Here is a 25,986-nt window from a genome sequence, read left to right as displayed (position 1 = left end):
TATATATATATACATATATCAATTGCTGGCTTGGCTATGTCAATTTGGGAAATTTATGCTGTAATCTTCGCCAAAAAGCAAAGCAATATTGATCTCTGTTTAGCTTTCCCTCCTCACAGCTGTTTTTTTATCATGGAGAGGAGAATAGTGTCTCCACATTTGCTTAATGCTACAGGCATAGTAAATTCTTTGTAAGAGACCTGATGCCTCGCTGACAAAGTGGAAAAAAACAATGGGCTGCTTTTCACTTTGCCCACATTTTACTGTCTAATTAATGCAGGGTCTCCTGGACAGCAGCAGCGAGACTCTTTAATTGTTTATGTGGAAACAGCCTCCCATTGCGTCTCTTTTATTTATTTGTTAATCTAAAATGCTGGTTTTCCATTTGTTTTGCCATTCCATCAAATGAAAGGCAATGATGGCAGTGACTCAGGTGCATTATGTGTCTGTGTGTGAGTCAATCAGCTATTAGAGACACTAAGGTAGACAACATGAGAATAAACAACAGCAGTAATGACGTTGTTGTATACCTCTTGTGTCAGGTCTGGAGGTAAACAAGGAAATCATTCACTAACTCAATCATTCACTTCAACAGCTGAGGAATGAACAGTCACCATGGAGCCAGAAATCATCATTGATGTCTTTTACTCACCTGAGTCAAGATGTCAGAAAAGCCAGAAACATGCCTCAAGATGTGTGTCAACAGTTAAAACTAAATGTTTCTATTCCACATAAAAGTTTGCAGTTGAAATGTACACCGGAACCAAGACATACAGACGTATTTTTAAGTCTATATTCTTTAATTTTATGAATTTGTGTGTATTTTAATTTTTTTTTAACCATTATTTAGCCTGGTAAGTTGATTGAGAAGAATTCTGCATTTGCAACACACAGTTACTCATTCACACAGTTACACATTCATACCCGGAAGCTGCCTATTACAACCACAGTCTGATCTGCTGGCCACTGAGCAGCTCCACTGGATCGGTTGGGGTTAAGGGCCTTGCTCAAGGGCACCTCAGTGATGGTAATTTCCCCACCCAGATTTTATCCTGTCAGTCTGGGGATTGACAACGTCCCGTTTCCAAGCTTGCTTCTTTAACCTTTAGGCCACCACTGCCCTAGCTCTGAGCGCTGCCAAAACCCAGGTGACTTACCTTCAGTACTTTGCGTGAATGCATCCTGTGTAGTCATAGACGGAGGACTCAAACTTCTGCTGTTGATCACGCTCTACGTGATGTGTAGACATTCTACAAGAGTCTTTAGGCAACCTGTTCTTCAGCAGCTCCCTTAAACTCGCTTGTGGTTAATTTATGATCAATTTGATAACAGACACTTTGCGACTATACTTTTCCAATTGTAATTACTGTACTAGAGCAGGTTGTCTTATCTTTATTTTGCATCTTGCGCTTTTGATAAAAAGAAGTGCATCATTTATTATAAATGTTATTGTCAATGTAAAAGCTGTAGCCTGGAGCCTGATTTGGGAGGGTTTTACTGTATAACAGACAATAAACTTACAAACCAGTTCTGTCACTGTGAAAAGAGGAAAAATATTTCACAGAAGCAACCTAATCATACTCACAGAAAGCCCTGGGAATGGTTTTCAGTCAGTAGAAGACTAGCCGCTGATAACAAATGTAGTTCATTTATATTTGAAGTTTAGAGTTCAGCACAATTAGTCTGGCAAAGCCAGACATATTCACAGTATAAGAGTTCTCTTATACTAAATTCTAACACATTATCACAAAATGATTTGAATTGTAACTTTATATTTTATATATAGATGTGACATAATTAAGTGAAAGTAGAATTTTTTTTTTAAATGACAGCAAATTTTTAACAGCATCACCTTGTAGATTAATACAAACCCATTACATGTCAGTGGAAGAAGCTGTGCCAGGATACTTCTTCTACACTTGAGCTTAAGTGATAAGTGATAGATGACTACAAAATGGGAAAAGTTGCCTCAATTTCAAACTTTTATCAAAATGGAGAGAGTAGTTTTTATTATTAGTAGAAAAAAACTTACTGACATTAATAGTGGCTATCAATAGGTAGAATTAATCTTCTCTGTAGTATTTCAAAGGTCTTTAAATTGACTTTTAGGTGTGGCAAAATAATTTATTATTATTTACAATATTTCATTCTAAACAGGATGTTTTTTATAAGCTGATCAAAAAGGATTCCTATCACTGGTCAGTAGCACTTTCCATTACAACTAATGTTAATTACTTACAAGGCAACAACAACACAAGGTACCATTAATGCCATGAATCTGCCTTTACTGATGCGGGTCTTGATTTCCCTCAACAACAAAGACAAGCTTTTGCCAAGGAGGAAGGTTGCCTTTAGGTCGAGGCAATAATTAACATATTGATTTTATTCTTAATGAGCATAAGAGAACTGCCTGACTTCTTGTGCTATCTCACCTGGAATTTATCCTCTTTGAACTGGAGCAGGTCTGGATGGTCAGAGCGGAGCAGAAATGTACGGCTGCTGCTGTAAGGGTTGGTGTAGGTGATTTTCCTGGAGCTGCCACGCCCACCACTGCCTGGTACACACACTTCAAATGCCTGCACACACACGCGCAGACAGACAGTTAGTGCCATAACTGATTGCTCACTAAATCCTTAGGCCCTGTCTGAAAAAGCACCGTTCCCATGTGCTGCTAATTTCATTATTTTTTACACTAATAAATTACGTGTGCACAATTTGTACATTGGGTGCCTCAAGACACACTTTTGTAAGACTTGTGCAAGTGATCTAGACTAGATCAGAATAATAATGGAACTTCTTTCTGTGGTTTAGACTGATAGGATAGGAGAGGCAAACATTTAATTTAGACACTTAGTTGTAATGTGAACAAGACCTTTAATAGTCAATCAGTTGGTGTAGCAGTTATAGAAAGGATTGGCTTTGAGTGCTGGCCTTGGATCAGCTGTCCTTAACCTTTTCTTGACACTTGCCATAAAGGAGTTGGGAAATACAGCTGGGCCAGGAAACCCCCAGGATGGTGGGTTTTAATAAGCACCGATTGTGACTCTGAGCCACAAGTAGCTTTGAGTTATACAGACCTTAAAAGGGAGCTGTTCATCATATCACAGGTCTTGTGTGACGTGTTAAATGAAATGTGTGAGCCGCAGGAAGAATTGAATCTACAATCATGGTGGCTATTACCACATGAGAGTGCTCCACTGATTAAGCTTTGCACTACTGTAACATTGTTGGGGGGCTCAAAATGGACACTAAAGAAAATAATATAACTTGATGCAGCAGAATCATAGATATCGTCTTATAAATATGATTCACAGTCAGTCATGAGACAGGAACATATGTTGCAAATACTTCTTTCCTTGGAAACTGTGGAAATGTATTGCCCTGCTAGCAATCAAGCTATAACTAGTTAAGTTTCCACCCACTTGTCAATGGAATTATAGGTAAATTCGGTAAAAATAAACTCATGCAAATAAAGCTGGTGAAAGTGTGTTTCCATGCAACGGCTTTAAAGTGAATAAAAACCTACAACACCAAGCATCTAGCATAACCTTCTACAGTGTTTTGGGAGGACACACTATGTAATGACAAAATGAGGAATTATTAACAAAATAGCGACAGTGGTCCAAAATCTCACAAAATATCATGAGATTGTCCATTAACGAGAGGGAAGGAGTCTAACATTTAAAAGGAAACTATTTTGTAATGTCAACCACAGCATTTGGAGCAGTTAAATGAGGCTCCAATAAGGAGGTCTGTGACATTTACACTGCAGTGCTCAAACCCTGTGCACTTCAAGCAGACACCTGGCACCTGGTGCTGGAACAGTAAAGAAATGAGTGCCAGCGACAGTTACCAAAGCTTTACCAATTGGAGGATGATGGCCTCACAATGCAAGTGCTCACACAAAAATTGGAGACATAATACAAACACACATATTACTAGTTTAAGTAGTAAAGCCTAAAAGAAGATATACCTTGGACAGTACAGGCCGGTGAACGTTGAGACAGAGCAGCCAGGCGGTGACGAGCCGCCGGTTCTCTACGTCCACTGCATTCACGTACAAGAAGCGGCTTCCTGCTTGCCAGGGTTGCACCTTCAGCTGGAGCTCCTGCATCGCTGCGGGAGGCAAAACGAACACACCCTCTGGGTCCACCTACAGAGAGGGTAAGGGTGATTGAGTTTGGCAGTACATTGAGGAGATGTTGATTAGGTGGGTTGAAAGAGTGGGAAAGAGACAATTAGTGAAGAGAAATAGAGACGATGACCATTGAGAGAAAGAGTGTGACACAGTATAGAAGCGAGGAGAGACATTTTATAAGAGGTGAAGAAATAAGGTACGGAAAAGGACAGAAATAATGGGAAAAGGTGGTTAACAGTGTCAGATGAAAATAAAGGTGGTGTTCAGATTACAGGAAAGAGTGGGTGAGTGAAAGGGCGAATGAGGTTCGGTGAAAAAGGCAAAGAGAGGGGGCAGACAATGAAATGAGAGAAAGTAGAGGCAGAAAAGTGACAGGCAGAGAGACAGAAGGATGTGAGATTGAGATTTACTGTGCAGCTCCTTTTCAATCTGTTGAGAAAAGTAAAGCTATTCTCTGGCGGTGAGCTTTATCCGGTTTAATAAGACTCCTCCGATGCATTCCACCAGTGAGCTAACCTGCTGAGAGTCAGATCAAAGTGGGCGCTATGCATATGGTCTCTAAAAAAAAACATCTTTCACTCTTTCAGCTTGTACCCTATTTCTTCAGGGAGACCAGGTTTGGGTCGTACTGTATGCACCCACGATGACTGTGACAGTCCATCACTTTTGTTATTTTTTAATGCAAGTGAGTAATATGCAATGCCCTTTTACTGCAGCTCTGACTGAGAAGCATTCTCAACTCTCTCCCCTCTTGTACCCAGTTATAAATAAGAAACAATCTATCTTAAAATAGAGAGCAATCTGACACTCCTGGAGCACATTACCATATGTTCAGGGAGCATACAACCATTGCTAATTTTTTTCAGATTGTGTCAAATTGTGTCCAAACATACGATATGATTGCAGGAAGTAATGTGGGAACCTATTAAACTGAACTGAAATGACAGGAAAAGACCCATTATGCTGTCAATACGCATTTGTGCATTCTTGATAATGACGTGAATCTTAACCTGGGGTTAATACAAAAAAGACTGTCGCTGTTCCATTGTCTCTCCTGCTGCTAAGAGAACAATTTGCATGAACTCATTTTTGAATATGCGGTTTGAATATTGCCAAGACAGAAGAAAATATGTCAAGAACAAAGTGTTCAACTTCTCATTAGATAGTTAGTGGGTGTTGAAGTATGTTTCTAGCAGTTTAGACTTTCATTGTTCTTCTTTTCTGTATGTTGCTTCACATTTGTGTCAGGCATGTTTTGTCCCGATAACAAAAAACTGAAATCATAAACAAAGGGAAGAGAAACATGAATTTCACCAACACCTTATTTTAGATTAAACACAGAAATATGCACGACTGGCAAGGAGGATGCACATTTGCCCCAAACGCTAACCTCAGCACGATAATCAACCTAAAACTGTTGGTTGCACGCCCTTGTCTCTTGTTAAATTACAACTCCAAATTGCAGTTATGAGTGTAACTGCAGTGCTATGAATTTGGTAAGGGTTCCCAGTGATTCTGGCAGTCGTAAAGAACTCTTAGTTAGAGGTCTTCATGGGTCCAAAATCCAAAACAGACCCTGACGTCCAGTATGTAAATACATTTTCAATAATCTCCAAAAGGAACCCAAGGCCAATCAGACTTAATCTGAACAGACTTGATCCAAAATGCATTTCACCCAGACAGACACAAATACAGAGAAAACATCAACACTGGCAGCAGCATGCTGCTTCAGCAATTAACAAGCAGCTATCATCCAAAAGAGCAGCAATACACGTAATTCTTCCTGCACTTTCCATCTGCCTCAAAAAAATATTTTTCTACTGCAATGGTTATGAGGCATACAAGATTAGAGCTGGTTGAGGATCTGTTTGGATCTACTTGGGTATTGGACATATCGATAAACAGAATCACAATATAATACAGTATAACAAGACCCTTTCTGGCTCCATTAGACTAAGTATAATATGGATCTTGCATGACTCGGGTACCAGGTTAGGTCTTAGTTAAGCTGAAATTATATTGTCCATGTCTGTGAGGGTCCTCGAGGGTCCACTTGACGTACATCTTATCATCAGAGGGTGTAACAAGGATAAGGACTGGATACAGCGTTCCAGGTGTTCTCTACGGACTGGGGGACCACAATCGATTGACACAATGTATAATAAAGCCACTGTATAATTATCTAACTTAAAGAAAGGGGGTTCAGTGTTAAGTCACTGTTGAAGATGTGTACCTCAATCTCCTGGGGGTGTGATGAGAAGCATTTGACCTTGCGAACAGCCTGCTTCCCCCTCAGTACCAGTGATTGACAGCTCCGCTGGCCAGTCACACAGCTGACATCCACCCGCTCCAGGAAATGTACGTAAATCTGCCAGATCTGGGAGGGCGCTGCCATCCACTTATCACTACAGAGAAAAACATCATCAGGAACAATTAAGCGGAGGCGCCCTGGAGATGCAGCAGGATCAGCATGAGGTCTGAGATGAGGAGGGCTGATCTATGGCTGTGCAAGCATTTTAAAAAGCAGCATCACCACCATCCTCTCGCTGCTGAGAAGAAGGCAATTATGTCTCTGTGGCCCTAGCTCAATAAGAGAGCTGTGAGTGGGAGGCGATGCAGCCACTTACTCAGCCCCTGCTCTGTGACAACAGCACTTAAGGAGCATTTGGGGATATTTTGAATAGAATTCAAGTGATGTGGGTTTCAGAAGGCAGACGCAATATCATTAGTGTTGGATTGAAGCTACTTTTTACATGGTATAACTACCATGCCACAAATGTTCAGATAGCCATATTTTAAGGTAAATACTTAATAATAATTTAACACTGGGTGGATTATCAAGAAAAACACAAACAAATTCCCTGGGACCCGGACTCCCAAGGATCTCAAAACTTCCTGGTTCACTGTCCATCAGTTGGTTTGAGTAATTTGAGCTGAAAAATATCAACTGCAAAGGGTCCTCCATTATTAGTTATTGTTTTAGTCATGTCATATAGAGGAGGCCATGTGATGATGTCAACAACAACATGACAACAAGTTATCCTCTATTGTTTAAACGTATTGAGCTCACATGGTGCATACCCCTGAATGACTTTATGTTTAATCTACTTACCCCACACACACACACACACACACACACACACACACACACACACACACACACACACACACACACACACACACACACACTAATTGACGCACAGATAAACATAGGGCCAGCTTGTATTATTCCAGCAAAGGAGGATTGGATGATCTCAGTGTCTCTAGGCATATGATAAAGCATGTGCAGTCTGCTATGTGCACTGTTTAAATTGTTACATGTGTTCTTGTTTTTGTTATCATTTCTTGAACAGATTCATGTATGACTTTGATTGGGCAATTAAAATATCTTATGAGAAACAAATGAAAGCTGCGCCGTGGAGTTTCTGACCACTAGTGTTTGTTTTTCATATACTGGCGCGAGGACGCGCTTGTATGTGTGAAAGCGTGCAGATGATGGAATCCCCACATCTGCTGACTAATTGGTTGGTAAAAGAATTTGCTTTGCAAATGCGTTATGAGAAAGAGAATGCAATGTGCTTTTCTGAGAGACTCACCTGATTTTAACATTTACTGGAAAGTTCCAAAAGAGATCTGATACAGATCAGTTCTGCACTAAATATGGCAAGTCAAAATGTTATTATATCAGAGTTAGATGAGAAATCCCTATTTTAATAAGAGGTAAACATTAGGCCTACCCAATAACAAACCCACACACAATACTGTTCTGATATCTGATGTAGATTTGGAAGATTAGAGGACGGGTGCTGTAAGTTCAGGCAGTCAGACCACCAAACCTCTATCTGATTAGTTCATTAATTCAAGCCAGTGTGAACAATTTAATTAGTCCAAAATAGAATACTTTTCGGGCTAAGATGTGTGTGTGTGTATGTGTGTGTGTGTGTCTGTGTGTGTGTTCACTGTGTATGGCATGCCTGCTCAGTAAATAATACATACGTAAAAACCATCACAAAAAACATTTTTATGTGTGGACTGGGACTTCCTGGCACTTTCAAGTACACATCCTGAGGCTCCCCTGGTACCTACACAGAAACAAAGTGAAAGGCAGAAAAAATTTCAAATGGAGGAGTAAAGGTAAAAAGGCAGGAATAAAAGAAACCCCACATTAGCACACAAAAGTGCATGGCATTGTGTAATGTCAAGCGTTTTCTGTATCAAAACAGCTTGTAATTCATGACAGGTGAGCTAGAATAAAGTGCTTTCCCCCCTCAATTCCAACAATGAATTAATTAACTGCTAATATTAGCGTGGGTTATGGTAAGTAGGGACTGGAAAATGCAAGAAAATAATGTAATTGTCTCACCAGCATCCTTGTCTGGCAGATGATGTTAGGGTCACTGCAGCGTACGGAAATGTGAGTCCTGACATCTGAATCCCCAACTGGTTTACGCAAAAAAATGGTAAATAATAATATACAGACCACTATGAAGCAGTGCATATAAATGTTCATATGTCAAACGTCAGTTTTAAAAATCGAGCCAACAAGTCGATTGTGATCTTTTATGCATACATATGTATATACACATTAATATGCACATGTGCAGTACATGCTGTGGTATTGTCTTCATATAATCCATTTAATTGTTGCAATTGCTTTTCATTTCCTGCTTTATTTCTAGATGCCTCCCTGCTGTTATTACTTTTTTTGTGATAGAAATTGTAAAATATTGTAGTTGGTTTTTTATTGTTGATATTTTAGTAAAAAACATAAAAACGCAATAAAATGAAGGTTGAATTCACTATTTATACCTATCCAACTTGCATAATGTAAATAAGTTTTTGTACTTGTGTGTGTGCTCCTCCTGGGAAGTTAATCAGTGTACCTACTGAACAATGTATTCATGCATGAAACCAATACTAAAAATGCAATAATGTGCAAATAAATGAGATGCAATTAAATGTATACAAAACTATCCAATCTAGCCTTGATTGGAGAGTACGTATACGATAGATTGCATCTAATTTATTATTATATCATTATATATACATGTTATATATATATATTATAATATAATATATTATATACTATATATTTTATCATTGATTTTTTTTTTTCCGGAAAGTAGAAACTGTGGGACAGGAAGCAATAGATGATGTGGGATAACTAACCTGTGCTATCTGTGAGGTCATGCCAGGGCGGCAACCGAATGGCTTTCTTGAGGAAGCAGAGCTCAGGGTGATAAAGACGGAAAGCCTGGTCGACAACATGAGGCGTCGGCTCCACGTTCACCTGGCAGATGGCAATCGGCTTGCCGTCTTCTGCTTGGAACGTAACCTGTGGAGGGAAGGTGAAAAGTCAACAGTATCAGCTGCATGCCACTACCCTGCAATGGAACAGCATATACATCATCATCTCTCTTTAGTTAAAAAACAAAACTGGGACTGCCATATTTTGTTCTTGAGGCCGTTCAGCCTAAACAACACATACAGCTTTTTAGAAAGCAGCCTTTGAAAGTTTTATCTAAAAATTCCACCTTAGAGTATGATGATGATGATGGAGCACGCTCTACACAAAAGTTGGCTTCAATTTGACTATGGAAACCCCCACAGACCTGCAGAATGTGCTTTGAAGTTTTGTGTATTAAAAGAGCCCTCAGGATCTGATCTGGGCAAATCAACACATATGCACTAATTACATATGGTTACATTTGATAGCTGGTATACAGTATACACACACTATACATCAACATATGCAAATACATTGGAATTGCTAACCCTCTCACGCACCATCATACTTTTCACCATCTTAAACTAGGGATTGCTGGCTTGGTTTGTATGATATAATGATATATGTCTCTAGAGCTGAATTTAGGGATTATAGACTACATGTAACTGAATTGCAGGCTATGATTAATAAAGAAGCTGCTAGATTCAATACTATAGTATGAGAGTATTTTAGAACTTGACTGGCCAGCACATAGCTTTGACCTCTAACCAATCGAACACCTTTAAGATGAACTGGAACACTGACTGCGAGCCATGAACTTATCACCCAAAATCAGTGGCTGACCTCACTACTGCACTTATAATAGAATTGTTAATAGATTCATTTATAGAAATAAACATTGTGCAAGTAAAACTAGGCAGTGCTGCAATACAAAAAGAGTTCCTGTTCAATATAGCAGCGTGAAATATTTCAATATTTTGTCAAGAGAAATGGAGTAATAGTTAGAAGTATAGAAGTTAACTTTCCACATTTTGGTCAATGATTCACAAACTCAGAAGTTGATCCCCGCCAAATAGTAGCTGTCCAAATGGTTGATGCATCAGATTTGTGGGCCCACGCTGACCTGCAATAGTGGCCCATATCTGACTCTGGTGATGTGTGCTGACTGACAGTGGTGCCAAAGCTGGCATTCTGACAGTTCTGCTGTTGGGGCTTGTCAGTTTTAGCGAAACACAGATTTGATCCAGACCTGACCTCTTTGACCTCTTGACAGGATTTGTGCTCAGAGCAGCAGTGCTGACACTGGCACACAAATACATACACACATACCCTAGGCCGACACACAAACACACAAACATACATGCGCGCGCACACACACACACACACACACACGGCAGACTGGCAAGTATTTCATCACCCCGTGCAATGGAAGAGCTTCAGGGTACTGTACTCTACATGAAGAGGATTATTGCAAGGTACTGCAGGTTAGCGAACAGTAATGTTTTTTTTTTTTTAAGCAGAATCAATGTAGCCATTTAAACTCACGTTGGTAGAGAGAGGGACAAAATTTCAACTTCACTTTTGGAGATATAGAGCACGTCTTATCTGAGCATTCACAATGTTTCTTCCTCCTCTAACCTTCTTACATATTATAAACGGTTGAATAAGTGAAAATAACTTCATAACATGCATGCCTAATTTAGAATAGATTAGCCAGACGTTCCAAGCTGTCCTCCAATGGGAGAAAGTTTATCCTTCCAGCCTGACATTTGCAAATTGGAGAAGATAAACAACGTTGAGTAAGATTAAAGCGATTTCCAGCATATCATTTTGCTTGACAATCTTGTCTGGCTAGTGTAACTTTTTAAATAGTTGACACTTCAAAGTGTTCTTTGTGTCTGAGCTGTGACTGTGTGGGAGAGAAGAGGAGGGAGGAGGTGGTGCAATGCCATACCACGGAGACTAGTCAGGGACTATACTAAATACTAGATGTTGTTAGACTTAGGGATGTACCACAAAGTTAACCCAACTACATTCTTGATCAAAAGCTTTATTCTAGTTAAGGCGGCTTTGTATTCTGCTACTCCTGTGAATATAACAATCAATTTATATATCCTAAGAGGCTAAAAATGGACTATACTCTTATCATGGCAGAAACATACTGTACATCCACACTGCATCTCAAATCCACGGCTTACTATAATTCCAGCCTGGAGACAAACAACCGAGGGATTGAGAAGCAGACCACTACAAAAGAAGACAAATATGGTCCAATACACACAAAATATTGCTCAAACCCGAAGTAACACACTCTGTACCTTGATAGTCTTGGCAGCAACAATATTGGACAGATTCTTCTTGGCCACTTGGGAACCTTTACCTGTTGGTAGGAAGCTTGGTCCCTGGGAGGATTTGATAAGAAACAGAATAGTTATCAAAATTGATCATCTATCAAAAAATAGCTTAATATCGCACACAAAACTCCACACGTGCACATCAGTCAAGATAACTGTAAAAGATCAGAAGAAGCAAAATAGAACCAAAGGGCGTAAAACCCCCGATCATATACAAGAGATAAGAGCACAGCCTACAGTACGTAAACAACATTTATTACAAATGGTCATTTCTTGCATCCAATTAAATGGTTGAGTTGCCATAACGTGTATAACTTGCACTTGAAAATAGATGTTGTGTTTAATCATCCTTGAGGTGTAGTGAAATTTATATTAATGAAATTTTAACTTTTATTACTACAGCAACTCTTATTCTTACATGGTTCTTACAGCAAACACATCTTTGGACCTTTCAAGTCCAATCAATTTTTAAAGATTTTCTCACAACTGGAATAAATAGTTTGTCCTGTAAAGTGCTGCGACATCATAAGTTAGAAGGAGAGAGTAACTTAGATCTTTTTTGGTGATGCAAATATGTGGTGATGCAAATATGTGGTGACTGGACAAATCCAAGCGTAACTTCTGATTGCTGCACTACAATCCTATTTGTCAGAAATACTGCATCCTGCAATAAATACCATTCCTAAAACATGGTTTTATAAGTTGACCATTGCTAAGCATTCCATCAGCATCAAACTTTGGTCTCCAGTGTACCTGAAGGGCCATGGTGTGGTCGCAGAGAAAACTCTGGTATTTCAGGGGAATATGGATGCTCTCCTTGGGCCGGAGGTAAACTCTGGGACCTGGGGCACCTCTCTCCAAGTGGAACATGTTCTCCTCCAGCGGGGTTGGAGTTTTGGTTAGTGCTTTAAAGTAACCCCACTCCTCTGTGTTAGTGATGACACTGGATGGAAAGATTAAAGGAGATGGTAAGTTGAAAGGAGGCTCCTTTTTATCTTTAATGGAAATACAGCTGGATACACTCCACCCTGGTAACAGTCTTATCTCCCTGTTGAGGTCGGGTAGAAGGTACCGGATACACCAGGCCAGCACTGAGAGGCTCAGGAGGGGCTTCTACCCTCAAGCCACTACAATCCTAAATGAGGACCCTAACCAAGACTGCATTGTGCTTAATGATGAATCATGCACCAGTTAAAGAAGATGATGGGATTACATTTACAATTTAATGTGACAAAATACAATTGATTGGTTGATTGATCCATCTAGGATCAGACTTGGTGTTACACTATCAGGAATACACAGAGTGAACCAAAACAGTAAAGTTGTGGGCCAGACAGCTAAACATGAGCTGAAACTCACTATATGCTTAGGAAAGATTAAGTGAGCTGCAGATTAAATTGATTATTATTCTCTGTAGGTCCATCATTGAGTGACCACTTTCACGTTGTTTTCACAGTGATTATAGCAGCTTTAAAGTGTTGACTATTATCGTGGAAACAGGATGTTTGATGCATGGCCATTAGTAATAATCACAGTAAATATTCCTCACATACTGGATCTGATCTCTCAAAAGGATTCCAGCAGTGCATCTAAAACAATACAATTCCCTTTAGTACAGACAAACAACATTGATCTACAATTCTTACAAATTAATTCCAGCAATGTGAAGTTTACTGTGGTGCCAATAATCAAAGTAGGCTAATTCCATGAATGAGCAGTAAACACACAGAACAGAATGCTTTCCTTATAATTAGTTAAGCAATGTTATCGGCTGATATTAGGCATTTCCCGATCTATTGGTATCGGCATTTATAATGGCCGATAAAAACAAAAACTTAAAAATTTCATCAGAATCAATTATAATGACAAATAAATGATTCTGATCAATGAACATTTAAAAAATAAAAACACACTGTTGGCAACACAGATTTATTTATTTTTTTGTTCAAAGGACTTTAAGTTTCTTATCTTAAGTTTGTATTTTTATACATTTTATTTATCCGAACTTTAATATATGTTGATGTTCCTCTGTTCTATTACTATCATATTATTTTAATGACTACTCATAAATAACTACAAATAGCTAATGTTAGGAAAATCTTATATTTGTAACGCGTTTCTGTATTTAAAAAAAAAAATATATATATATATATATATATATATATATATATATATATATATTATAATAATAGTCAATATATATCGCCATATTGGAGTTTTAAGTAACCAAATATTCGTATTGGTATTGGCCTTAAAAATCCTTTATTGGTCAGGCTCTAATAATTAGCGACGGCAGCTTTCATAAAAGTGTATATATAGGTCAGTGAAAGACCCCCTCTCCCTCCCTAACAAATGGATTTCCATGGAGAAAGCAACAGGAACAGATAACACACTTCAACAGAGGGAGGTCTTGTCTCCACTCTTTCCTCCTTCTTTGAATGCAAAATGTTCACGCACAAATGCATAAAAGGAAGTGCTGCTTTAAACTTCAAAGGTCCCCACCTATGGCCATGGAGAGGGGGATTTCTCTCAATAGTAGAGCAAGAATTTATACATTTTCAGGACCCCACCTCACTAACATTAGGGCGAGATGCAACAGTCAATTCCATGAAACTTATTTGGAGATTCCCACCTGTGCACTTGGAATAAAACATTTTGCCTGTGGCTTATCACGACAACAAAGAATCTGTGTGTGTGTGTGTGTGTGTGTGTGTGTGTTTCAGCTCATCCTCCATAAAAAAACATGATTAATTTTTAAAGAAAGAAAATAGAACAAGGTAGGAGGTGAAGAGGACAAACAGATTGAGACAAATAGAAGAAAACACAGAGGGGAAAAAATAAAGATGATTAAAAGGATATCAAGAGATCAGAATTGAATGAATGCAGAGGTGAGAAAGCACGGTGGAGAAGACAGATAATGAGATGGAGAAATAATGAGAGAGAGAAAGCAGAAGCATGGACAGCAGCAGAAGAGGTGTAGTTTCCTGCCACTCTGCTAGCCAGCAGGCATGGCTCACACAATGCTTTATGAGGCCAAGTGGAAAAAGTAGCCATGCAAAATGGATGGCAACAGGTAGCAAACACGTCCTCGACTTCAAGAGGAGCCTGTGGGCTCTAAACCACTGCAGACATCAAAGCTACAGCTAGCCTAACCTCTCTCTAAGTACTCTCCCTTCAAAGTCTGATGCTGGATTTCAGGTTGAGGATCAGACGTTTGTTTCTGTAGAACAAAGAGCTAACCCAAGGCCTTGCTAGTGTTGTAAAGAGAAATATTTCTCCTTGTCAAATATTGGTTGAAAATATTGACAATAAAGTAAGCAGATTCGACTTGGCCTAGGCCAAGCTATGGTTCATGCAGTCCAGGAAAATAAGGGTACAGTACCGGGCCAGTTTTGTTGTTTGTTCTCTAGTCCTTTAAAGACTTGGCAGGTTAGTGTAAAAAAAATGTTTGAAACTAAGAAACTGTACATATCAACAACAGATATGCATGTAGAAGAGACATCTAGATGGGGGTTGAATACTGTGAATTCCAATCCAAGGACTGCTTGGTAATTCTCAGCAAAATTAATTTCTGTTACCTAGGAAACAATCCAATGGCAACCCAAGACTTTCAGTGCTTGCCGCCTGTGTGTTGGCGTTGCGCAGACTATTGTGTGTACTATAGTAAATCAAAACAAACACTTAGGTCCAACTTTAAAATGCATTATTAGGGTTACATGAAAGTATCTCAAAACTACTTGTTCAGCTTTGTGGCAAAGTATTTTTTTGTGTGCAAAAGCTGTACAAGAAAACTATGCATGCGGTTCAACAACTGAATTAATCCATCCACAAATCAGAATGCAGAGCAGAATCAACAGGTGGAGTATCAAGTGCAGAACATCGCTCTAAAGTTACGTTAGTCAATCCTGAGAAATCCCAAGCTTCCTGGTAAAATGTTATATAAATCAAGAAAGCAGTCTTTCAACTCTGATTTACACTAAGTTAATGACTTGAATTTTTCTCCCATTGTAGCTCCTTATCTCTTCTATTGAGATCAACGCACATAACATTACAGCAGATTTAATAAATTACAAAGCACATAGTAATCAATTTTAAAAGTGTTCTGTGCTTCGAGAACTGTCTCAACCTGACAGCGGGACCTGAATTTCACTCTCAAAACCCACAGTGCTGCAGTAGAAACACCATATGCAAAAGCTTCCTCGCTAATTTACACATTTCTGGCTCTTGTTGGAGGTGGCAGACGGTTTGGTGTAAAGTGTCACGCTGCCTCATCCGGAAATATATAAATAAACAGGGCGCTAAGCCGGAGAGAGGACAGATGCAGGGATTGATTACTCTCAATTAGACCTGGTAGGCCCGGTGGCCGGGCAAATGCCATAATGATTCATCCATGGCGCACTCCAGCCTTTGTTGATCAACGTGATATATGTTAATCCAAAACTCAGGCATGAGCAGAATCCATAACAAAAGATTCAGTGCTGGGGGATTAACAACGCTAACTGAAGGAAACAAACACAGCATGGATACCAAGAGCGGGTGATCCAGGCAATATCAGCCATAATGGCTTCTATGTGTAGATTAACGGGGTTATGCAGCATCCCACCAGTTTTATGTCTGCATCTGCCTCAAGGACAACTGATTGTTCTTTTGAAGGAGCTAGAATCTTCTCCTTTTTATAGGTGTCTAAACAATATAGCAATATATGGCTAACAGTCTCGAACAAATCTGAATTAATCATATTTATATAGGCAGACACACAAAATGTGTTTGGATATGTGGCTGCTATTTGAACTAACACACTAATAATGTATCTTATTTATTCATAGATGAAAATACATACCTTGAAACTGTGGACAAAATTAAAATGTGCAATTAACACAAAACCTGCTGTCTCAATTTAGAAAATTTAAATACCAAATAATGCACCTAGCACATTCAAATAAGATGTTTCTTAAGAGTAAATAAAACCCATTTCAAACCCTAACAGGCTCACATGCTAACTCTAACACACATTTGTACACACCTACACACACAGGCACCATATCAAAACAGTGAGCAAGCTGTGAATCAGACTCCCACAATCTGAATAAAACACACAGTCACACAGACTTCATCTTGACTTTCTAGTGCTGGTTTTTCAAATTTCATTTTTGGATCATGGGGTTACCTAATCATCTTTGTAAAGCAGTATTGCTGGCATCACAGATGCTTTTCCAAAACAAAATGCACATGGGTTAACTATGTTATAAAATATTTTGAACATCAGACTACAATACAGCTTCCTATTACCTAAGAGGAAAGGCACAATCCATGACCCACATCTAAAGAAAAAGGTAGCCCCAACGTAGAATTACACAACATGTTTAAAAAGAGTGAAGAGGTGATTAATGCAAACAAATTCAATGCATTTGATGGCCTTATGATGGTTAATAACCCCTAAATCCCAGCTCTGTGAGCACCACCTAAAGTTTCATGGAGCCCAAATTGACCTTTCGTTTCAGAGATCTTAGTTTGGAGTGGGCTCTCAAAAGGAGAGCTAGTGAGTTGGTTACTAGCAAATTAAATAGATTATACGATGCCATTTGTTAAACACAGGACCAACGTGGATGTCGTATAGAGAGACATCTTTTTTTCTTCTTCGTTTTCTTGTCTAATGTTGCTTTACTGCCCTCTACTGTATGTTGTATTCACAGTGTATTATAGGCTAACCTTGATGCCAAGACTGGTGGTGAAAGATTCTGAGGAACAGGGAGAGGGCTAAACCATCACTTCAAAGAATTAAAGTTCTGAATTTGGTATGTCAATGGGAAGAGATAAGTGTGAGGATGTATCCTATCCTAAAGCAGGATGAAAATAGTTTCTATCTTCAAAAAAAATTAACAGTTAGGGGGTGGGGTGTCAGCCTGACACCACCACCAGAGCCTTACCTTAGCTCAGGGTCATCACTGTGGATGGTGACAGTCTGAGGTGCATTAAAGGGATTTTTAAGGACAAACTCCATGTACTCAGCACAGCCCAGGCTGGCGTAGAGCAGGTGCTGGGTGGTAATGGCCTGGCTCAGCATGTTGGCGATGCCCTCTGCCTTGCTGTGCTTTTCGCTGGGTTTGATCTGTTTAAGTTCCGTGACCAACCGGGCTTCCTTACTCCGATCCTAACACCCAAGAATAACGGCAAATGTTAAAAAAACACGTTCCAGTGCAACACCATACAAAAACAATACCATGACATTCTGTAAAATATGTAAAATGAGTGACCAAACGTTCCATCAAGTGCGCTCGTTCTCCGTTTTACTTTCTGGCATCTTCATAAGCGATGATGCCGTTTTCCCAAATCTCAACAAATACTCTGGTGGTATTTCAAGGCAAACAATAACACACTCTTTATGACCAATACATGCACGGCTATATTCTGCTTACATGTTATAGTTGGAATAAGTGCTCTACAAGCAGGTAAGCTTAATGTCACAATATTTCCTTTACGGCCACGTGATGAAATGACCTTCTAAAACAATTGTTAAAGACAATTGTATTTTTTTATTGTTAGTCAAAGAAATTCCACACATCCACAATTTCCATCACCCACTTAGTTCTCTAATGATAATCTTATAAGCAGTGTTTTCTCAAATGTGGGTTAATTAGGTTTGTGCAGCCTTGTTCCTAGTTGCTTTTTACAACAGATTGTGATCAACCAAAGGAATCCATTAATCATTAAATATGTATTCCTTCATAAATGTACTTATACACTTCAACTAAAGTTGAATCTAAGAGCAGACTGTGGTATCATTTGTTGCACTCAAACCCTTCAAATATTATAAAGGGTAAAATAAACTACATGATGCCAGAGATACTGGCCAGTAAAGTTGACTTAAAAATGAATTGAGTTTCAAAATCAGGGTGGTAAAGCTAAGTGTGTGACAAAAAATAATACTGAGGTTTTCCACAGGTCTAGTGCACTAAAATGATGCAGGAAATAAACCTGGACCAAATAAGGTCATGGCTATCTGCCCAAAAAAAGTTAAATCCTAATTGAATTGCAAAGTATCTCTTAAAATCTTTTTCCTGTGCGAGCTTCTTTCACACTGTATTGGCTGTTATGGAGGTGTGAAACAACTAAAACACAGGTCTTACCACAGGAAACATAATGTGTAAAATGTCTGAGACAGAGATGAACCACAGCCAAAATCACATTTAGCATGTGCACCCATGGGTGAAAGTACAGGATGTGCCTTTGGGTCTAAGAACAATTAACACCTTCTTGTACAGTCACTAAAACATTGAGCGCACATCGCCATGAGAAATGTAACACAGGCAGGCTGTCTGGGAGACTCTCCACACCTCTATGAAAGCTCCCTTATGACATGTTTCAGAGCCAGAATGAAGGCTGTTGCTCTGCCTTTGTTGTCCGTTTGAGATTTAAGTGAAGAAGACACAGGGATAAACTATTGTGGCTCTGCTTTACAGATAAGCTTCTATTTTTGTCTCCCCATTGGCTCAAGGGTAAAGTTGGACCTCACCGTGACCTCAGTCTCTTTAGCATCTTCCCTGCCCTCCCGCTGATGCACTGCAGCCATGCAGTTGAGCTTGCGGCGCCCACCGTCGAGCTCGTTTAGGTTGAGCTCTCCGGCCGCGATTGTGTCAGCTTTGACCCCGCGTCTGAACAATGGCACATGGTCCCCATCTCTCTCCAGTCTGTGGGCTTGTGCAGCGTTCCTCGCTGTGAAGGAGAAACAGGCGGCAATCATGAATATATTTACTGAACAGAGTGGAATCTAATCTCTTTGCCATTTTCACCATATGTTCTAAAAAACCCTCCAAATGTCCAAGGGAGGCGGGCGCAGACAGATTAAAGTATTGTTGGAGCACAGGAAACAACAGCTTGAACACAGACAACAGTCCAGTCAAACAACTGGCACCACTACAACTGGGCCAAAGCCTTACTGCTGGGTAAACAGACTGCCTCTCTCCACCCAAATTATCTTTCACCTCCATGGATATGTATCCTTTGCAAGCACCAAAAAATGTTTTTCTTTAAAACACCTGATTCATCCACAGTACTAGTCACCAAATAATCCATCCTGATTTTAACTGGATCATGCTAATTGCCCATGTGCTAATCACCCAAGCTTTTGACAAGACAATGTTACTAATCCTGCACTCTGAATAACACTCAGACATTTACAAACTTAAATCTCAAAGCTGCCCATTTTTTCATCCCAAAACAGATTTATCTACAGCCTTGTGATGGAATACCATATGCAGTATGTAGGAAGATAAAAAGGACAAAAAGCTGTCTGTCCGAAATGCTGATATTGTATAGTTGATTGGTATAGCTAAGTGTGATTAGACATTTAACATTTGAGAACTGCTTTTGATAAATTGAAGGTTTTGTAGAGAAACATTTTTGTTTACCTTACATTTGTAAAGTAATGTATTGAAAAGTATTGTTTTGGTATCTGCACAGTAACTCAGGTTTCTTATTACCACTAGTGAACTTGTACACTTTCAAACATTACGAAGCCCTACTCATTTTGCAACCTTTAATAACACAATGTCATTGGTCATTGGCTCTGAGAGCTCAATGCCCTGGAAGTTAGGAAAGAAAAACACACACGCAATGGAAAACACAAGCAAATTATGAAAAGATCTTCACCATTTTGAGAGCACAGACATTGCATTTATACACATAAAATGTTGCAAATATGTAAAATATAAGCAAATCTAGAAACACATTCAGCAAAAACTGATAAACATGCCCAGCGGGTAACTGGGGTGATTGCATAATGCCAATAATACTGGAGATATTTGCTATAGACCAAATTTTTGCCAATTCCAAAAATCCTTTTGTGTTTATCAGTGTTTCTGGGTTTCTCTGGAAACGGATTTTGAGTTGTAACTTGTTTTTGTTTTTGTCAACTACTTGCAGTGTTTCTGTTTTGGGGTTTGCAGGGCATTTGTTCATGCTTAACTAATTTATTTTTACTTTACTTGTGTTTTTCTTTTTTGCATTGTTTTTGCAGATGTATATGTGGTCACAGTAGTGAAGGTGTTTTCTTCATTTGCTTGTGTTTTGTAAATTTGCATGAGTTGTCTTGCACTGAGTTGAGCTCTCTTAGTCACCCTTTTGAACTGATAAAAGCGACAACAACCAGTTGTTAGTGGTCTTTTAACCAACCAATCACCAAACAGCCCTGTATTTTAAACTAAAAGTCATTCTGTAACTAAACAAGAAAACACATGAAATATATAGGGTAAGAAAATATATTCACTGATAATAAAAACAAATTCTTGGGCTTGTTTTGCTTACGGGTACATTCAGATATGTCTCTCTCTGTTTTCCTCTCCCAGTAACTCTTTTTCCCAAGCCACTTTTCGCAAGTCTCTGGGTTGATTGCCAGTACCCTAACCAGACAGTGTCTGTCAACACTGCTTCCTTTAAAGCCACAGGAAGGCAAGAGTGCATCTGAGCATACTCACTCAGTCACTCACACTCTCTCTCTCTGACACACACACACACACACACACACACACACACACACACACACACACACACACAGAGCTTCTGTTGCGACTGGACTCCAGTGAAAGCAATTAGGCGCATGTTATGTTTAAATGCCAGGTTAGGTGAAGCTGAGAAGAGAAAGAGTTCTGTGTGTAAGAGAGACATGAGCAGTGGAGAGAAGGTGTTGGTGGTGGTGGGAAGAACGGTGAGATAGATAAGAAAGAAAGCAAACAGGGAACAGGCTGTGTTTGCACAGTAACAAGAGCTGTGGATATATTATTGCAACAGTTTAGGGAATATGTTTGGAGTGAGCAAGCATTCACTTGTAAACTTGTGTTATACAGTCAGTTGACTTTTTTGTATTTTTAACAGTGAATGAATATGTATTGTGCTTTGAGCAAATATGTGTGAAATAATAATAAATCATTTCAATCCCTAGAAGCAATTATCATCTTGTTTCAAGAAGATTGTTTTGTTTTCTTCTCTTTTGATGCCTACTGTGTATATATACAGTATAAATATAAATATATATATATATATATTATTATATACAACAAACACACACACACACACACAAACACCACACAAACACAACACACAAACACACAACACACACACCACACACTGTGTGGTCACAGTCACAGTCACACATGTAAGGACAAATTTAGGAATACACACCAGTTGACTGGTGACGACTTGCCTAATTGAGGAAATAATTGGTTTCCCCAGCATGCGCAGTCCAAGCAGAGCAGCACAAACACAACACCACACCCAAAACACACACCACACCACACAGCACAAACAAAAACAAACACCGACTGTGGCTAGCCACCAGAGATGCTTCTGCAAGCTCAATTAGGCTGAAAATTGAGTGGTTCAGTGGTGCAGCCAAGAGACAGAATGTGAAAGGATCTGGTTGAGTGATAAAAGCAGAAGCATGGTCACTGCCAAATGAAAGAAATTAATGTTTGTGACGTGAAACACACACACCCGTGCACACACACAACACACACCACACACAACACCACACACGGACACACACACACACACACACACCAAGTACAGAAAAACATGAACTGCACACAGTTAATGAAAATGAAAGTTATGTTAACTGATGTTAGTACATTAACACTGACAGGATTCAGTGGGCTGTGGATTAAAGTGCTTGCCATTGAGTTGGAAGATGTTTCTGGAGGAAAGGCTTCCTCCTCTGAAGCCCCCAGTGACTTTGCGAGGTGTGATGATGTGAGAATGAGACGGCATCACGTCTGCTGCTCTCCTCCTGCTAGGTTCTACTTGGCACCCTGTAGAAGAGAAATACAGTTTTTGTTACAGTTGGAACCTTTTATCTGATTATATCTACATATTTAACCTTTATTTATCCAATGAGAACAAATTGTCATTTTCAACGACGACCTGTCCCATTCACACAGTTACACATTCATACCTGGAAACAGCCCAGCTCAACCACAGTCTGATCTGCTAGCCCTCCACTGGAGCAGTTTGGGTTAATGGACCTGCTCAAGGGCACCTCAGTGGTAGTAATTAGGGAAGGGAAAAGCACTGCTTTATCACTTTACCCAGATTTTATATGCCGATCTGGAGAGTGAACCGACAACCTTTTCTAACCTTTAGGCTAGGCCCTGTGAAGCACCGCATACCACCCACAAGGTCCTTATCAGACCAGCTGTATACAGTACATGCCGACCAGCAAGAAAACAAATAGCTGCTTTGAGTTTAACACTTGCGACACCTGCAGGCAATGACTGTTTTACTAAAAATTGTATTAGTTATTTGATGCTATAAAAACAGAATGAAACGTTATGATTGACAGCTGTGATTGACTTGCGATTGAGCCGGTGGGTGTATTGGCAGGACTTTGATCACTACTGCGCAGACTCTGACTCCAAAATTATAAGATGGCAGCGGCTGTATCCAGGATGTTTTGGCTTCACTTTTTTGTGGGAGGAAGTGGAGAGGCGTCATTCACCTATTATATATCTATGCTGTAAACGATAAATGTCAGTTGGGTATTGTGAATGATAAATGGTAGGCAGTAGACAGTAACACAGCCAAGTGGATTATCAGAGCAACATTGTTACATATAAAATGTCAATCAAGTTTATCAAATCAACTGACAATTTATCAGACCATTTTTCAATTTACATAAATTTCATCACTTCCATTATAATCACTCATTTTTTCAAATCTTTTTTGTTACTCCCAACCTTGAGGCCACTTTTCTTAAATGATAACTGACAATTTTGTATTGTGAATGATGAATGTAAGATGGGGAAAATTATGCAACATTGCTGTTTTCATCATACCAAGACTGTTTGAATTAAATCAGCTTTAAATTAATCTAACAATTTCATAATTTATGTGCATGCATTTACACCATTTCCATTTTTATCAATTATTTTTTGTTACTTTCACCCCTCAAACAAAAGTACCAGTAAGCTTTGTAAACAGATCAGACAAGCAAGCCTGAATGTTAACCTGAGTAGTTATGCAAATTATAGATTTGGACTAACTAACTTTTCCACCGGTAACACTGGTGCAAATTTCTCAGTTGCTCACACAAGCACATGATCTGGTTGCATCCTTTGTATGCACCCCCCCTAGATAACCAGCCATCTCTCTTCACTGATATGCACTGATATGTACACCGCATTCCAGTCCGGATGTATACCCAATATATTATTGCAAATTATTAATTTGGTTGTTTATTTATTTTTGAACATATCAAAAACACAGAAGGTTTGCACAGTTGAGGCATACTCAACATAATCAGTAAATTGGGTTACTTAAGCCATTGTATGTTATCTGGAAATGTAATTCGAGATCTCAGACCATGCTAACCCATAGAGGCCACTCGAAAGGGTCCGTGCACCATCCTCCCCAATACAGTCCAAGAAGGGGTCCCAGATTTCAAAAAAGCAAAAAGACATATCTCTGAGCCAGAAGCAAATGGTTTCTAATGGAAGAAGTTCAAGCACACTCGAGTCCATTGTGAAATTGTGGGAACAGAGGCCGGGATCCACAGAAGAAGAATGCATCTCCTTGCATTAAAGAGAAGCACTTGCAGCAGCTTTAGTTTGGAGGAGCTGAGACCCAGCACTTTAGGATTTAACCCCAGAACACAGCTGACAGGAGTAAGCGCTAGTTTTTTCTTGAATATATTATCAATCAAACATCAAGTCATTAATAAAGGGGCATTCAAATATACAGTGGAAATATGTATATTCAGAAATCTTACATTTATTACAAAACTTGGAAAGCAATGCTATTGCATTTCACCAGTGTGATTTGGTTAATTTTTTTAATTGAACACGGGACAATTCTGGTTTGATTGAACTTTTCTTGCTGTTGTTTGTTCTTAGAATGGGAATATTATAGCATCACGCGCCGTGCTGAAGTGGGCATCAATGATAGTAGCACAGGAAATTTTGATCGTTATTTTTTAATTTTCTTTTCCTCGTCCAGGTTTTTTCATGGCCAAGTGAAAATAGCTTAAGACCTTCCCTGTCCAAATTATACTGGAGGACAGTCCTGGTGACCAGGGGACATACAATGGGCCCATCCCAAAGTAAGTCTTGAGGACTAAGGACTAAAGACTCACAGACTTAATTGATCTCAGGTGCTCAGTGATTGAGTGTGTGAGGCCACATGGGCTCAAATAGTTGTAAATGGGATTGGGACAGCACTTCACAAGATAACATGCTACCTAGGCGACGTTACCGGTTTGGGAATTTTGATTTTAAAGTTTGTTGCTTTCCACATGGCCAAAGCACATGAGACGGTCGGCTGATTCCAAATTAGTTTCAAACTCTTGTTTTACAAGCTGGACAACAGGTCCGTTCCGTGGTTGTGTGTCGTGCTGTGGTTTACCTTTGTAATTTCCCTGTCCCTTTTTTCCAATGGAGAGTCTGAATCACAGTGGTTGCTAATGAGCAAAATAACTTAACCAGTGTGAAAGCTCTCCTACAGAGGTTTCAATAAGGAATATGAGTCTTGCCTGTTGTTTGATCATACATTATGCCTGAGGTTATACTGATACACAATCAGTATCAGGATAATAATTGATAGAAGCTACAGTTTTTTCTGTAACACTTGCTTTGATTAATTCTATTTAATTCTAGATCTGTGTAAATGCAGCAGTGGCTTGAGACTCGAGTCCTTGCCTCTTTTTGAAGTAAAGAGCCAAAGTTCTCTTTGAAGTCACATGTGAAACATTGCATTTTCATTGTAGACTGTGCCAACGTGAACACAGTCCAGGTTGAGCCATGGCTTAAAAAGCTCCAGGCAGGATCAATACATGAAGACAAGCCTACAGCAATTAATTAGTGGCCTGAAAATGCCAGGGAGGTCTGGACACCGAAAGCTTGCAACGCGATAAGTGTCATGCTGATTGATGGTGAGAAAGATGTTAGATATATCCTGCAACCAGTTAATCATATTTCTGGAGGTGGAGGCTGACCACATCATTACAGATCTTTCTTTTAAACTGTCCTGCTATGTCATTACAGAAGCATTATTTGCCATTGTTTGAATGGCCTTGCTGACAGTTTGGAATTGTCCTGCCCCTTGACAACCAGACTGTTTTCAGCTGTAAACCTTGGGTGTCTCCCTTTCTGCTCCTATATGGCAAAATCATAATTTCCCCTCTCTTCTTTAAAAGGCAAGTTGATAAGTAAGCACTCCAGGGTGCGCTTCTTCAAAGAAGTAAATAATGGTTGATAATAAGGTTTTCTTCCTAAATTAATTCA

The 25,986-nt window shown here is 39.3% G+C and overlaps 1 protein-coding gene across 4 annotated transcripts in view; it reads right to left on the bottom strand.

The window, feature by feature from the left end:
• The window catches only part of nphp4 (nephronophthisis 4), a 161,331-nt gene that overhangs the window by 1,304 nt on the left and 134,041 nt on the right, over positions 1-25,986 (bottom strand). For 3 of the 4 annotated variants that reach the window (XM_032519956.1, XM_032519959.1, XM_032519958.1), the window contains exons 19-29: positions 22,387-22,521; positions 19,233-19,432; positions 17,647-17,870; positions 12,473-12,662; positions 11,684-11,767; positions 9,308-9,473; positions 8,502-8,578; positions 8,135-8,220; positions 6,372-6,543; positions 3,974-4,153; positions 2,433-2,576 (exon numbers count right to left, since the gene is read on the bottom strand). In XM_032519956.1, the coding sequence (XP_032375847.1) occupies positions 2,433-2,576; positions 3,974-4,153; positions 6,372-6,543; positions 8,135-8,220; positions 8,502-8,578; positions 9,308-9,473; positions 11,684-11,767; positions 12,473-12,662; positions 17,647-17,870; positions 19,233-19,432; positions 22,387-22,521 (1,658 nt within the window). The remainder of the gene's footprint in view (positions 1-2,432; positions 2,577-3,973; positions 4,154-6,371; positions 6,544-8,134; positions 8,221-8,501; positions 8,579-9,307; positions 9,474-11,683; positions 11,768-12,472; positions 12,663-17,646; positions 17,871-19,232; positions 19,433-22,386; positions 22,522-25,986) is intronic. The other variant, XM_032519960.1, reaches the window with a different exon arrangement.

This window comes from Etheostoma spectabile, chromosome 7, assembly GCF_008692095.1.
Source record: "Etheostoma spectabile isolate EspeVRDwgs_2016 chromosome 7, UIUC_Espe_1.0, whole genome shotgun sequence".
NCBI classification, from domain to species: Eukaryota; Metazoa; Chordata; class Actinopteri; order Perciformes; family Percidae; genus Etheostoma; species Etheostoma spectabile.
Note: the sequence above shows the minus strand (reverse complement) of the source record. Positions and strands in the feature narration are given on the sequence as shown.